The sequence below is a fragment of the Meleagris gallopavo genome, chromosome 2, assembly GCF_905368555.1.
Source record: "Meleagris gallopavo chromosome 2, MGAL_WU_HG_1.1, whole genome shotgun sequence".
NCBI classification, from domain to species: Eukaryota; Metazoa; Chordata; class Aves; order Galliformes; family Phasianidae; genus Meleagris; species Meleagris gallopavo.
In genome coordinates this window covers 36516042-36533139 of record NC_139405.1, presented here as the reverse complement: position 1 = coordinate 36533139, position 17098 = coordinate 36516042, and the positions used below count along the sequence as shown (strand labels likewise).

The following is a 17098-nucleotide window of genomic DNA, read 5'->3' as shown; positions in this document are numbered from 1 at the left end:
CTCTTCTAGACTTTCCCAGCACATTATGTGTAAGTTCTGTTTTAGTTCCAAAATTTCATTCAATCTTAGGTAAAAATTATTGCACTGCGGGATAGAATAGAAAAGTTGTAAAATAAAAATATGGAAAGAATTGGAGTGTTGTCCTTGATGGTGCTTATATTATTGTGACACTAGTACTACATATTATACTGGAAACTCTTTTTTTTTCAAATAGATGTTAAGAGGAACCTCACATTTTCATGATTGAAATATTTTTAATTTTGAAACGTGATTTGGTGAAGTATTCAGAAGAACCGAAGGCGTTATTTTTCTTTTTTAATCCTTTGTTGGTCTAAAATTAAGTAGATGCTGTTAACTGCTTTCTAGGTCTAAATTTTAAAAAATATGAACTGTGATTAAAATAATTAAATACATATTTAATACCATTTTGCTTCCTCTGTGTTGTATTAAATGCACTGGTGTTACATTTGTAAATCAATTTTTAAATTATTATTATTTTTTTATGCTCTCAGGAACTTTATTTGGTTTGCCATGCAGTTTTTCAAAGTGGAAGTGCTCAAGAAAAACTAGAAAAGATACATTGATACATTTTCTATAGCAATTAATGGTTATGCAATTAGAAGTTGTTCCTACAGCGTTGCTATGCCATTAATTTCTACTGTGGCACTGAATGTTCAGAAGACTGTTTTTGTGTTTAGAGAATGGTTGCTGTATGTTGTCCTTGATAGCTTAATGTTACTAATGCAGTTGTTGGCAAAAGAATTTTAATGAAGTTTTCTCTTGATACCTATCAATTTTTCATTTCTTCAGTGGAAGATGTTCAAGTGTCTTGTTACAGAATATTGTCCAGTTTGTATGCTCTGGGAACCAGCAAAAGTATATACGTAGAGCGGTAAGATGAAAAATTTTTTCATCTATTTTTATTATCTGTATTTATATTCCGTTTAATGAATATAAGTACTCCAGAAAAGAATACAGGGAGATGTGGTTTTTGTAAACACTCCTTGACAGAAAAAAAATGTGCTCAGATGTTGAGCAGAATCTGCAGAACTTATTGCATTATACTTAAAACATTATATTATACATTTGTCAAATATATTACTTAATTCAACTAAAAATTACAGACAAAATAGTCTGATTTGATTAAAAGCATCACATGATTTATGGACCAACTGAGTAACTGTAAAAATATGACACTCAGTTCATCTATAGTTTTTATTTTATCTAAGAAAAAGTTAATTTTATCACTCAAATACAGGGATCATCATACTTGGTATCTTGACATATCAGTTTATTCAGTGAATTTTTTCTTAATTATAAAATCAGCAAAGCTGATAGGAATATAGTAGAACAAATGTCATTATTGTAATGACTTAGTGTTTTCCCTGCATATTCCTCACTTGCTTTCCACAAAGTAGTCCATCTTTGACATTTTATGTCATGACATTTAATTCATCTATTAGCGGAGTTTGCTGTACTTTTCATTTTCTATTACTTTCTTGTGTTGCTAATTTAATAATATACAGACTTATGTCTTTGAGATGAGCACCTAAGGATAAACTGAAGACTGATTTACAACTACAACGGAGTGTATTCATTCAACAAAGTGTGTAACTTTAATGATGTTTATTAACAGGCAACGATCAGCACTAGGAGAATGTTTGGCTGCTTTCTCAGGTGCCTTTCCAGTGGCTTTTTTGGAAACTCACTTGAACAAACATAATATCTACTCAATTTACAATACCAAGAATGCAAGAGACAGAGCAGGTATTTTCAGAATCTCATGTGATGCTTATGAAAACACAAATTTCACTATGAATGTTTCTTTCCTTAGTAAATGTATTTGCATAGAGTTTGTAGTGCAAGAATTTTATTTTATTCTCTTAATTGCATTCTACTTTCATAAATGAATGGGCAAATTTTAATAAAACTGATTATTCTAAATTTTAAACATACTGATATTTTCATTTGAGATACTATACCCAAAATATGACTTCAGAATCAGTTTTTCATAAGGACTTTATACATTGTTAGAAGCTCAGGTATAGTGTATGAAGTTATATATTCTGATCAATAACTAGTACCTCAGTTTTTGAATGCAATGTTGAATTCCTAAAACACACATAAAAACTTGCAATTGAAGCGAAATATCTTTGCCTGTATACAGGACAGAAGGACAGATATGAGACATTTTTGGAAGTTATAGTATCTTATCTTGCAAGTATGAACACCCATGTTTACTTACCATGTATATTCCAGCTCTTCTTATGTATGTAGAAAGGCAATAAGCTTTGTTTTCTTTGATTTTAAAAGACATTTAAATTTATTTTCCAAAATTGCATTGAGCTATTAATAAGGACACTAAAATGAGTTTGTAAAATCTATTTGAGCCTAGCAAAAAGAAAATAATGCTTTTGGAAAAATACTATATCTAGCCTTAATCTCTGTTGGTACGGTTTTATTCATTGATTGTAGGCTACATTTTCAATATATAGATATCTATCTTTCCCACTGCATATGTATATTAGGATGTCAGAGACTCGTGAGCTAATGGCTGTACTTAAAGTTAACTGTACATGAAAGAAATTGCCAGCAGGAAAAGAAAAAAAAAAAAAAGGGAAATTTCAGATCCCTTTCAGAGGAAAGAACTGACAATTAAAGGAACCTAAAAAGTCTACCATTATAGTCAAAAATTCTCCTCCAGAAGTCATTTTCCCATAATCTTTTCTATTCAGTATTTTAGGGAATGCTTCTTTTTTCTATTAATAAAGCCATGTCTCATGTTATGTGTTGTGGAGAGATATTCATTATATTAATACTTCCGCAACTGCAACGCTCACACTGATTGGAATTTTGAAATTTAATCTTTATTTCATTATTTATTTCATTGTTGAAGTTTCCATTTTTATTATAGAAAGATTTGTTATGGAAGCTTATATATAGCCAGTTTATGGCTAAATAGTGTGAAAGCACCTATCATTTTATTTTATTTTTTAGTTTTTCCCTTGGATCAGAAAAGCATAAATGCAAATGGGGGGAAAAAAAAGTGGTATTGAGTATTACTTGGAGAGAATTATTTGCTTTCTATGACTTAATGTATTAATTTATTTTTTTTTAATTTATTTATTTTTTTTAATAGTTCTTAATTTACCTACTAGCGTAGAAGAAGTTTGCCCAAATATTCCTTCCTTGGTGAAGCTAATGGAAGAAATTGTGGAACTGGCAGAATCTGGTATTCGCTACACACAAATGCCACATATAATGGAAGTGATACTGCCTATGCTTTGTAGTTACATGTCACACTGGTGGGAGCATGGGCCAGAAAACAATCCTGACAAAGCTGAAGTGTGTTGTACAGCCTTGACATCAGAGCACATGAACACTCTGTTGGGTAACATATTGAAAATCATCTATAACAACCTCGGTATTGATGAAGGAGCCTGGATGAAGAGGTTAGCAGGTAAGATTTAAAAACAAAAAGATAAATAAACATGTACATATAATTGGAATATATATATCTATTTATATGCTCTGAATTGCTCCACATTTACCCTGCTGGAGTTGGTTTAGAATAATACTCATATATTTGTTTGTTTTTTAATATGAATCTTGACAAATTAGAACTACTAAGCGTAAGGGAAGAATAGTATAAGCAGTATGTGTTATCTCTTAATAAATAATTAAAGAAATACATTAAACTGCATCTTTTTCTCATTCAGCAGTATGTTGAATGTAGCCCATTCTCATTATATACCAGGTTACCACTTCCAGGCATTAGGAAGTTTCTTGTTCTTTATGAGACCTGGATCCTTAAAAAGCTGTTCTGGTATTTCTGTTACAATGAAATGTGGAAATGCATGTCGTTTTTTAAACATGGCATTACTACTTTGTGATAAGACATTTAACTTTATTTTAATACAGTTTATTTATCAGTGTTGCAATCTTTAAGTAGAAGTCACAGTACTTCAGTGTTGTAATTGCAGTTTTTCAAATAGGCTTTCTTATCATTTTTCGATACTTACTGTAGTAGCTGGTAACAGTTTGGATTCCTAGTCTATGGAGGTCTAGTAATATAATGAAGTCTAATGATAAATTGGTACTGGATATGTTACAAATGGTTTTGCACTAATGGACCCAGACGAAGGGCTAATTTACATTGTAATTTTTATGAGTAGATTTGCAAAAAATTTTGCTAACAAGTCTCAAATGATGGGTTGATGGATAGTTGGATCAGTCTCATTTCTGTCTATGCAAGCCTTCCATCATCCTACTGTACATGAGAAATATAAGCAGGCTGTTTGAGTTGCATTGTAAATACCTGGAGCATCCTTTCCAACCCTACTTTAGTCAAGCTGAAAAGCAAGGTGCAAAAGAGGAACTAATGTCTCATAAAATTTGTGTGAACACTCTTTAGCTATATAGGTATCTACCCTTGCATACCATTAAACAATTTCCACATTGTTCAACAAAATTATGCAGGTAATTATCAATATGTTGCCAAAATATATGTTGTAAATAGGCACCTCAAGATTTATGATCTTGCAGGATTGGTCTGTTAAATTGTTTTTTGCCCCCATAGTTACAAAGTGAATTGACTGCGTGAAATCCTGACCACATTTAATTCTTGGCAAAACTTCTGCTGATTTCAATGGGGGCAGGATTTTACTCTCTACTCTAGAAATAAGACACAAGAAGGAGGGAAAAGTAGAAGTTTTGTTCATACTTTGTGGCCAGCTGTACATTATAATATTGATTGCCTTAAATAGTGTTTTCCCAGCCCATCATAAGCAAAGCGAAGCCACAGCTCTTAAAGACACACTTCCTGCCACTGATGGATAAGCTAAAGAAAAAAGCAGCAGTGGTTGTATCGGATGAAGAGCATCTAAGAGCAGAAGGCAGAGGTGACATGTCGGAGGCTGAACTGCTCATCCTAGATGAGTTCACCACTTTGGCACGGGACCTCTATGCCTTCTACCCTTTGTTGATTAGATTTGTGGACTATAACAGGTATGTGGAGAGGAATAGGTTAATAAATCGCATAAAATCTTGTTTATTGATACCATATCTTATTCTTGGTATGCCCACTACTGAATTAAAGTAGCTTTTACTCAGCCTGCAAATCTTAAAGTTGATCAAGCTGATGCTTTACAGCTCAGGATAAACTAGAGCCTTTATCAGAAGTGGAAAAGTAGTAGGTCCAATATAAATGTGATAAGCTTCAAATAGGTTTATAAGAATTTTAAAAATTCTGAAATAGGACATCAAAAAGTCACTGCTACTGGAAAGGATTTGCATGCTTGGTTTTGGTAAAATGTTGAAAATGGTGTTCAATTATAAAGCCAATAAGGATCATCAGCATTTCTGCCCTTTTACCAAATTTTAGGGCAAAATGGCTGAAAGAGCCCAACCCTGAAGCTGAAGAATTATTCCGCATGGTGGCTGAAGTCTTTATTTACTGGTCAAAATCTCATGTAAGTAATTCTTTGGTAAATATATCTTAAGGTAGTTTTTCTATTAGGCTATCAATTGTATTACTTATATTATTTGAGAAAACACAGTTAATTTCAGAGTTTAAAATGTAGCTGTGGAGGTAGTAATGACTTAATTTTTTTGATACTTCTTTTAATGTTGGCTTAGTTAGGGGGATTGATGGGTGTTTCTGAAGCATAACAATGACTGGATGTTTTTTGTGTATTGCATTATTGTATAATTACTATTAAGCTAATTCAGGCCTATCTCATTGCCATATTTTTAATCAGCTTCAAACCTGTTTTATAATCTGAGTAAATGACTGCCACATTAGAGATGTCTTGTTAAAGAAGAGGACATTTTGTTAAATTGTATAGTCTACATGCTTGAGCCTCTAGACAGAGTTAGAATAAAAATTACTTTGAAAAGATCCTCAATAGTGCTAGTAGAAAGAAGGTTTTCTGAAGGAAGTGCACAGCTCTACTTATTGTGACTTCATTTGTGTTGCAGCACAGACTTTAATAAAGGTTAAATGTACGTAATTCAATTATTAAACATAGTTCTATAGCTGGATTACATAAACATAAGCTAATAAACTGGTATTCTAAGAGCAAGTAGCAGTACATCTTAAAAGCAATCTCCAAATAAGATATTTTACTTATATGATACCATTTAATGTTTGATAAAGTTAAGTATCTCTTCTTACTTGCACTTCTACCAAATATAGAATCCTTGTTTCTCAAGTCTGATTTCTGTTGTGCAAGAACAAGGGAGTCTGGATGTAAGACCTAATCAGGCACTGTCACTGATGGTACAAAAATGAAAATGAAGTATGATTCATGCAGTTACTGGAGGAAAAAGAAGAAAAAACTCAAAACAGAAAAAGACTAAACAATTTCAAGAATTGATCTTGTTATGGACTCTTGTCTGCACTGAATTTCTTTTCTGCCATAACTTCAGTTTTTTCAAGTTTCAGAAGGAAGATGCTTTATTATTTTTGTAGTTGTGTCTGAATTTTACTTTAAGATATATTACAAACATTGCTGTACACTCTTTTCTCTGTAGATAGGAACTAGATCACCAAATTATTTGTGTATTCATAAGTTTGGAGTTTTATTTAAACTTACTTATGTATCTAAATAATATTGGATCTTGTGATGCTAAAAATTGGAATGGATGGTTTTATTAGTAAAGGAAAACCTAAACAAATTTTTATAGTGAATTAGAGATTTTTATTGTGTCTTTCATACCCAGATAAATACCACCTTTTCTCTGGTGTAGAAAAATCACAATAGCAACACAAAATTTTGAGCTGTGTAACATAAATAAAACTAGAATTCAATGCTGTTCTTGATCATCCATTATATTTTTCTGTCCTCATCTTATTTTTGTGAATTTTATAAATTTCCAATTCATCTATGCTTTTAATTTTATTTGGATACTCTCCTCATATATTGTCTGTGCTTTTAGCTGAGATCTTCTATGTGTTTCAGAATTTCAAAAGGGAAGAGCAGAACTTTGTGGTACAAAATGAAATCAACAACATGTCCTTCCTTATCAGTGACACCAAATCTAAGATGTCCAAGGTAGCGTAAATATTTGTTCTCTTTGCAAAGCAAAAGGAGACAAGAGGACTCTGGAGAAGCATTATTATTATTATTATTTTAAATGTTATTTTTTGACCACTTGTAATAAGTTAAAACACTGGGTTGAGAAGCAATATGTAGTCATTTGAGAAACACAGTTGGACTTTGAAGATGCTAATGCAAAATATTTGCGATAATAGCTATTTAGCTGCAAAGGACGTAAGGAATTTAATTTGTCAAACCAGAAATAAGTATGAAGCTATTAGCTCAACTAACTGTTTAATAATAGATTTATTTAATATTTGATATGTTGTATTTTATTTTCCATCTTTGCTTTATGATGTAGGCAGCAGTTTCTGATCAAGAGAGGAAGAAGATGAAGCGGAAAGGTGATCGGTACTCTATGCAGACCTCTCTCATTGTGGCAGCACTGAAGAGATTACTTCCTATTGGCCTAAATATTTGTGCTCCTGGAGACCAAGATCTAATTGCACTGGCCAAAAACCGATTCAGCATGGTAGGTACTCACGTGGCATTTCTAAAAGAAGAATTATTTTACTAATGAAATTTTTCATTCTTTTGCCTCACTCATTTTCACAGTATGGCACAAATACTATGCAATCTTTGTTTTCCTACAACAAGAGCACTTTGTCCGGGAAATGCTTGATCATGTTTCATGATAAACAAGGCTATATAGAAAATATTCTAGAATTCACTAAGTGTTGCTTGACATTGCTCTTTTCACTTCCAATTTCCTAGACGAAGTGTCTGCCCTCGCTATTTTCCAGTGTCTTCAGCCTAGAAAGTGAAAAATTAAGGCTAGAACTAAAGAACTAAATGTCAATTTCATTTGGTCTAGCTTCGTTCAAAGTTGTTGTGTGTATATATATTTGTATATATATGCATATGTATAAGACAATATTTTTTATTTCAAATGCAAATTTAGTCTGTTAATATGAATGAGTGGTGGAATCCAGAATTTGTTCCTGTGAGTTTTGAATATGGCTACCTCATCCAAAAAGACATATTTCCAATGAATTTTTCCTCACTTTTCCTCATTTTTTTCCTCATTGTCAATTTTAATTATCATCTAGGATGAACCCAAGCTTAATGTGTATACAGCACTGCCTTCTATGCCTGATTCACATAATTTATAATTTCTTGACAGAAAGATACTGAGGATGAGGTACGAGATATCATTCGCAGTAATCTTCATCTCCAGGGCAAGGTAATTTATAAGTAGTTTTTGTAAAGATACAATCTTTCATCCGTTGAATTTATTTATCGATACCATATGATGAGAACCTGCCTCAGTTATTTAGGATAACCTTGTAACCTCTTTTTCTCTTCAGTCAGGTAACTTTTTAATTTCAGTATTTAAATGTTTGTTATTTAAGTGCTTATGTATGCATTTTGTAATGTAGCCTGTGGCCTTTTGAATCCCTATGAACACAATTAATATGAAACTGGGCATGTAAACAAGGTCTATCAGAGTTTAAGCTCTACCTTCTAATTATTTGAGATAGAATCTGCAAATGATGTTGCCTTATATGTTTGAATTGAAAGGGAAAAGGAAGCTACTACTTTTGCATATTCTGTGAAGTAAAAAAAACCACTATGTTCTGTCCCTGTTTTTTGGCTTTTTTAGGAAAAAAAAGTATTTTTGAAGCATTGAATTCCAATCTTATCTGTAGTACTCATTGATTGATTTTCTTGTTTTAAATTGATAAGAATTGATTCTGATTTTCCTCATTGTAAATGAGTGAAAAATGACATTCTTAAATGGAACAACACTGTATTTAGCTAACAAAACCAAATAGCTGTTTTATCTAGCTTTCTTTTCTAACTTCACTTTATTTGATATCATATTGGTTCACTAACTATGAAAACCCTGGTTTTGACCTGTATGGGAATGTTCTGCCCATTTAACTATGGGCAGAACACAGTATTCCTAGGGTTTCAAAACTTCAATTTATTATTACATTTGTTAGCTTTATGTGGTTTATTATCTATTTATAAGTCACTGTTTCTCAGTCGCTTGAAATATATCTTGTCTTGAATCATTTAGTGTTGATGTATTCTGGAGTTCAAAGTAAAAATGTGTCTAATTTAATTACTTAAAGATACAATGCCTAACATTAATTTCAGTATTTCCAGACAGTTACTCTGCAATTCTCTGATGTCATTAGTATTTGGTTGCTATATCCTGTGACAGAATTGAGTACACATCAGATACAGTCAGATATCATGCTTCCTGTTAAAAAAGACAGTGCTAATGCGCAATATGCATACACTGCCCTTCTGCACATGATGCAGTTGGATATTAAAGAAATATAAGCTGAATAGTTTCAATTATTATTTAATGTTACTAGCTAATATGTGACTTTGTTGTAATGATGTTTGTGTAAGGTGGCTCTCAGAACAGAGGAACTTAACACTACAGAAAGTCTAATTTTCTTTCAAGGAGATCTGTTAGCATAGCAGTAGCCTCTCTTCAAACGATGTTTTCTTGTTGACCACTTTGGTTTCTCACAGACACTGTGTTCAGTCATTTGTATTATATGTGATTTATCTTGATTTCTTTTTGCAAACAACATTTTTTAATAACAATGCTCCTAAATCTTTAGCTTTAAATGTTGCAATGTCTATTTCATGCATTTGTCTATCTTTGTCTACATTTGTCTTCACCCTGCTTCTGTCTTTCCTTTCCTTGCATGCCTCGGTACCGAGCCTTTTATTTCAAGAAATTCATGCTGAAACTTGCATTCATTTTGACAGGGATGAAGCTGGCATCATCAAAATCTTCTTCCAGCCATTCTAATTCACACCTTGAAATGTCGAGTACTCATACCCTTAGAAAATTACCTATACAAAAAATCTGTACCTTAATAGAATGTGAGGAGTCCTCAGATCAAAAGACATCTCTCCCTGTGCTTAAAAAGTGTTTTGTGAACTATCCTTCCATGATGATACAGTCAAATACTCACAAGAATGTGGATGTGACAGTTGTTAAGAAAAGGAAAAGCCAAAAGGTGGAAGAAAAGACTGCCAATTGTAGCTTTCTAGGTTGTAATAAGTGATTATTGACTGATTGTGTAAGTTTATAATCATTCGTAAATTGTGCATTAGAAGATGTTTTGTGAAGATAAATGAGCATTATTGTCTCTTTTTAGAAACAAATCGACATCTGGATCCACAAAAATATTTTAGAAAAGTAAGGGCTGAGCTTAAGCCTTATTCAGATTCTTGGGGCTTAGTCTCCCAAGGTGTAAGTGTCACTTACACCTAAATTGCACAGTCAGGAACTGGATCACTGATCACAGCTCTCACTAAAATGGTTAATGCATTCCATTTGTCTTCAGTGCCACTGGCACAAAAAATAGTTCTTTTAATGTGTGTTTCATTGGTGTTGTATAGTAGGAGCACCGAGGAGACAAAATATATTAAAAAAAAAAAAAAAAAAAAGATGGGTAACAGTAAAATTGAGAGTCAGAGATCACTAAAATGGAGAAAAATATAAAGAGAAAAATTAGAAAGTGTTTTACTTCATACAACTTTTTATAATTTGTAGGTCAATAAGCAAATGCATCTTCAATTCATTTTTCATAAATTAGCATTAATTTTTTTAGTAATCAGTAAAAATAGGATTTTCTAATAATTGAAAATAGTTTAAATGCAAAAAACAGATAGAAATAATACTTATTTCCATGACTAATATCCAAAACTAAGTTACGAATAACAAAGCAACAATTTCATTGTTATTTATTTTAGTAACTGGAAAGTCGGTATATAAAATTCTGTCTATCTACCTCATATTCATTACTTTTCCTTAGATAGTATATTCATCACTGATAATAGTTGGCCCATGATAATTTGCTCTTTATATGATTATAATTATTTTAGTTCCTTGGAAGCTGTTAACAAATATTGCACAAATCAGTCTGTTTTGTTTCTTGTGTTCTTCCAGTGAACATAGTGGGCACTGTGTGGATTAGGGTATGGTTCAGCAAAATAAAGTGTTTCTTTTGTCCTTTGAAACAATTTCTGTGTTAATTGAAGTGTTTATCGCTCTATTTTGAACATTGGTTACGTGTGAAATTTTTTTTTCCTGCAGCTTGAGGATCCCGCCATTAGGTGGCAGATGGCACTTTACAAAGATTTACCTAACAGGACTGAAGATTCATCAGATCCAGAGAAGACTGTGGAAAGAGTTCTTGATATAGCTAATGTACTGTTTCATCTGGAACAGGTTAGGGATATTTTCCCAATTCCATTGCTTCTTATTCTAAACAAAAGTGTTGTATTTTCACCTGACATATTTAATTTTATATTCTTTTTTCTTTCATTTGATAGCTACTGTTAACATACTTTCCCTTGTGGTTTTTAATGCAATATCTTGTGGTCGTATTAATCATGTAATGGTTTTTCAGCATCTCCAACAATCATTTATTTGGAAAGGATCTAGTAACATCTATGTTTCAGATTCTTTCTGGTGTGTTGCAGTTAACAGGAAGTGATCACTAAATTGTTCCTGCACAAGGAAATGCAAGTAAAAAACAAGATTACTGAAAAAACATCTTTTTTCCCAAGATTCTTCAATTATGTAAATAACAAGAAACTTAAACTATCTATATATTTTGGAGTTGCATATTTGAGCTATATAAAGTTTTATATAAAGTTGAATAGTCAGATTTGATATACAGAGTGCTATTTACTATATACCACTTAGAAAAAAATCTAAGTGCATACTACAAATCAAAGACTACTTGAAAAATTTAGTTTTCACGTTTCACTTACTGCTATGTATTTTTCACTTTTCTGTGGTTTCAATATTTTGGTTTTTTTTTTGTTGTTGTTTTTACTACTTTGCTTATTTATTTGTTTTTCTGTGTAGGTTTTTTTTTTTTTTTTCCCCCAACTATTAATTTAGAGAGTTTGTCCCATAGCTTTATTGCTTTTCTGTAGACAATTGCCCAGGTCTAGTTGTGCTTTTTTTTTTTTTTAAGATTTGTTTTGTTATATTTTCTTTTTTCACTTGCCAAAATTGACAATCCTATGTTTTTACAATATTATTTATTATAATGAACACTGGGACTGTTTCTATGATAATCTGAGGTAGTCCTTTGTTCTCCGCATTCAGTCACTCTGACCTTATGGTACTTGTAAAGATCAGCACTTCAGCTATTTCTTCGTGTTTTCTTTCCATGAACTATTAATTTATTTGTTTTTGTTGTTTTCAGAGATCTGCTTGTGTAGGCCGAGGCTATTTCTTCTGGGAAAGTATAGAGAATTTTATAGTTGTTTGTGAAGACATTACTAATTATCTAACTTACACATTTGGATTTGTCTGACTTCTAAATTGCTAGGACTGACTTTGTTGTGTGTTTGCTGTGATTACTTTTCTATGTTTTCTCATAACAACTCATAACTTGCTTTTTATTTTTTGAAAGGAAGTTATTTTAGTATGTCGCCATTTAATCTTACAAGTGCAATTCCCCAGCTTTACTGAATGCTTTGTGGCATTTTCAGTGTGTTTAATTAAATGTTTATTGTCTAACTGTGAATTATTTTTTGTATTTCACTAAACTAGTGAAGTTACCTCTGATAACTATGTTTTCCTGTTTGAATATTGAGTGTTTATAAACGTTGTCATCACTACATATTCTAAGACAAAATATGTCACTTTATTACAAGTGAGAATCACCAAGTCTTTCAGCTAATGCTAATTTCCATTGACTGTTCTGATGTTGCTGGGAGTCAGAGAAGTTAATATTCCACTAGCAGAACTGTCCAGTTATTCAGTCAGGCTATGCACTTTAGCATGCTGTTGGTGTTCTGGACCACAGTGAGAAACAGGTCCATCATTGTATCTCTCCTGCTGAGACTGTCTACTACCTGGTCCAGGAAGTTATCCTCAGTGCATTTGAGGAGCCACATGGATTGCCTATAGCTCACCATGCTAATTTTCCAGCAGATGTCTAAGTGGCTGAAGTCCTCCGGCAGCTGGAGGAAGAAGGCTTTATCAACAGGCTCTGCTTGATCAAGCAGCCTGTAACATGCACCAACCTCAAGGCTCCCTTTGTTGCCTCAGTCTCTAACTCTCACCCAGAGGCATTTAACTTGCTTATGGCCATTCTTTAGGGACAGCTCTTCACACAATTCGTTTTTCTCTCTTCCTTCTCTCCTTCTACATCTGTCCCTTCTGAACAACTTGCAGCTACCAATAGCCACATTCCACTCATGGAAATCATGTGTGTGGTTTTCTATGATATTTATATTCATGAAAGTGATTTAGTTCTAAGTAAATCACTGTACCTATGTCTCATGTTAAAATACAATTCCTTTCCATTGTAGCTGGTCATGATAAACATTACAAATAAAAGCTTGATAGTGTTTAGAAAAATTCCCTCTGGGCCGCTGTGGAGGTGTGCACTCTAAGTATGTAAGGAGTTGTGTACAAAAGAAAGAGTGAAATTTCTTTGTACTAAAACGTAAGATTTCCTAACAGGTGGGCTTGATGACAATACCCTATCTGAAAGATCTAAGAATTAGGGTTGATTAAAAAAGGGGAATATCTATGCCATAAAAAGGAAGAAAGAGTTTGATTTGATGTTGTTTGGGTTGTCTTTTTTCTTCTTTTTAATTTGTCTCATCACTTGAACTCTGTTTAGAACACATTTTCCCATCTATAATTTTTGTTATCTTTCCAATTGATTTGTTATCTAACATTTTTGTTGTTATTGCTATGCTCAGGGAGTAGAGATACTGTGACAATGTTTATTTTTCTGTATATATTTTATATAACAGGTTGAACATCCTCAGCGGTCCAAAAAAGCAGTTTGGCATAAGCTGCTGTCTAAACAGAGGAAAAGAGCAGTAGTTGCTTGCTTTAGAATGGCACCATTGTATAACCTGCCAAGGTAAGAGCTGTATCTGTTCTATCACTGCCAAATGTGTTTATGTATGTATAATGCTATTTGGTGAGATCTAAAGGAAGAAAAATATGCAAGCAATGCCTGAGAAGGTAAGTAATAACTTACATTTTATGGTGCTTTCTTTTAATAGATCTCTTTAATATACATTTTGAAAAAAATGATGATATCATTTTAAATCTGTGGTTCTCTACTCTTGAACTTGTTCCACCTTTCTGTCCTGTTATGCTCTCTTTTTTGAAAAGTGGATGTCTTTCACAGGAGATAAATACAAAAATAGTCATATTGGGGTCACTGTATTATAATCTTTGGAGATGAATTTTCTCCTAAAATGTAGTGTAACTCTGGTTATGTACTTTTTAGGAAAGATAGGCTTGAAATGCAAGATGGTTGAGGCACTCTATGTGAGAGAGCAATTGGAATGAATCAAATTCTGCCTAGGGATGAATGATGTACAAGTTTAGAACTTATGGGTGAGAATAATGGGGAAAGCTAATACAGGTGACACCGTTGTGGGTGTTTACTACAGGCTGCCTTATCAAGAGGAGGAAGTTGATGAGCCCTTCTACAGACAGCCTCATGATTCTGGGCACTGGTTCTTATGGGGGACTTCAATCATCCTGATATTTGTTGGATAAACAACACCACCAAGCACACACAGTCTAGCAAATTCCTGCAATGCACTGAAGATAACTTTCTGATGCAGGTGGTGGAGAAGCAAACAAGGAGAGGTGTGCTGCTGGACCTTGTTCTTACTAACAAGGAAGGTCTGGGTGGGGATGTAAAGGTTGGGGGCGGTTAGGGATGTAGCAGTCATGATATAGTGGAGTTCAGGATCTTGTGTTGAAGAAGCAAAGCAATAAGTAGGACTGGAACCCTGGGCTTCGGAAGAGACAATTTTGACTTCTTCAAGGACCTATTTGGAGGTATCCCATGGGTAAGAGCCTTGTAAGGGGACCCAAGGGAGTTTGTTGATGTTCAAGTACCCCTCCTTCCAAGATCAAGATTGGTGCATCTCTAAGAATAAGAAATCAGGAAAAGGTGCCAGGAGGCTTACATGGAGGAGCAAGGAGTTCATGGAAAAGCTCAAATGAAAAAAGCAATTCTACAAAAAGTGGAAAAGGGATCTGGTCTCTTGGGAGGAATATAGAAACATGGTGGGATGCCACAAGGAAGGCTAAGGCCCACTTGGAATTAAATCTGACAAGGAAGGTCAAGGAAATGAGGCTTCTTTAAGTATGTCAGTAGCAAAAGGAACATTAGAGAGAAGATGATTCTGCTACTAAATGAGGTGGGTGCCCTGGTAATGAGCACTGAGAAGGTAGAGTTACTGAACACGTTTTTTGCTTCAGTTTTTACTACTAAGACTGTCCCTTGGGAATCTCAAATTCTGGACATGAGAGAGTCTGGGGTATTGAAGACTTCCGTTTGGTTGAGACGGAACTGATCACAGAATGTCTAGCTGAAACCAACACACAAAAATCCATGGGCTCCATCAAGATACACCCATGTGTCCTGAGGGAGCTGACAGAAGTGACTGCCAAACTGCTCTGTCATCTTTGAAAGGTCTTGGAAAAAGGAAGATGTGCCTGAAGACTGAAGGATAGCCAGTGTCACACCAGTCTTCAAAAAGAGCAAGAAGGAACTAGGAAACTACAGGCCAGTCAGCTTCACCTCCATCCCTGGAAAGGTGATGGAACTACTTGTTCTGGATGTCATCCCCAAGAAATTGGAAGAGAGTAAGGTTACATGTAGTCATCAGTATGGATTCACCAAGGGAAAATCATGCTTAACCAACATGGTAGTCTTCTGTAATATCATCACTGGCTGGGTAGATGCAGGGTGAGCAGTGAATGTTGTTTACCTTGACTTCGGCAAGGCAGTTGACACTGTTTCCCACAACATCTTAGTAATGAAGTTTAAAAGCGTTGGATAGATGAGTGGACAGTTAGGTGGATTGAGAACTGGCTGAACAGCAGAGCTCAGAGGGTTTTGATAGGCAGGGTAGTCTGGTTGGAGGCTGGTAACTAGTGCTGTTCCCTAAGAGCTGCTTCTAGGTCTGGTCTAGTTCAACATCTTCATCAGTGATCTGGGTGAAGGCACAGAGTCCACCCTCAGCATGTTTGCTGATGATACAAAACTGTAAGGAGTGGCTGACATGCCAGAAGGCAGTGCTGCTATTCAACAAGATGTAGGCAGGTTGGGGAGTTGGGTGGAGAAGAACCTGCTAAGATTCAACAAGAGAAAGTGTAGGGTTTTCAGTTGGGGACAAATAACCATATGCCTGTCTTGCTAGAAAGGAGCTTTACAGAGAAGGAGCTGGGTGTCCTGGTGGACAGCAGGCTGGCCATGAGTCAGCAGTGTGCCCTTGTGGCCAAGAAGGCCAATGGTATCTTGGGGTACATTAAGAAAAACACAGTCAACATGTTGAGGGAGTTAATCTTCCCCCTCTACCCTTCCCTGATGAAGCCACATCTGGAGTACTGTGTCCAGTTCTGGATTCCCTAAATCAAAAAAGGTTAGGATCATCTAGAAAGAGTCCAGTGGAGGGCTGTGAAGATGATGAGGGGCCTGGATCATCTTTTTTATGAGGATACACTGAGAAACCTGAGTCTGTTCATCCTAGAAAAGAGAAGGCTGAGAGGTGATCTCATCAATGTTTATAAATAACTAAAGTGTGGGAGTCAAATGGATGGCGCCAGGCTCTTTTCAGTGGTGTGCAACTACAGTAAAAGGGACAACGGACACAAACTGGAATGCAGGAAGTTCCATACAAAGACGAGGAAGAACTTCTTTATTGTGAGGGTGATGGAGCACTGGAGCAGGCTGCCCAGGGAGATTGTGGAGGCTCCTTCTCTTTAGATATTCAAGACTTGCCTGAACGCTTTCCTTCTAAATCTGCTGTAGGGAACCTGCTTTTAGCAGAGGATTTGGACTTGGTGATCTCCAGAGTTCCTGTTGAACCCCTGTGTTTCTGTGATTCTGCAGTGTCTTTTGGGAGGGTCTGTTCCAGGCACAGAGGAGAGGCTCACTGGTCTCTAGTTCCCTGGGTCTTCCTTTCTCCCTTTCTTAAAAATGGACTGTCTTTTCAGTCAGCAATGACTTTGTCTG

The 17098-nt window shown here is 34.6% G+C and overlaps 1 protein-coding gene across 1 annotated transcript in view; it reads left to right on the top strand.

Moving 5' to 3' along the window:
• Window positions 1–17098, top strand: part of RYR2 (ryanodine receptor 2) — a 352078-nt gene that overhangs the window by 276850 nt on the left and 58130 nt on the right. The window contains 11 exon segments of the mRNA XM_085219664.1: window positions 811–892; window positions 1637–1767; window positions 3140–3460; window positions 4767–5007; window positions 5384–5471; window positions 6963–7055; window positions 7402–7572; window positions 8224–8283; window positions 11170–11304; window positions 12296–12332; window positions 13864–13975. Of these exon segments, the coding sequence (XP_085075790.1) occupies window positions 811–892; window positions 1637–1767; window positions 3140–3460; window positions 4767–5007; window positions 5384–5471; window positions 6963–7055; window positions 7402–7572; window positions 8224–8283; window positions 11170–11304; window positions 12296–12332; window positions 13864–13975 (1471 nt within the window).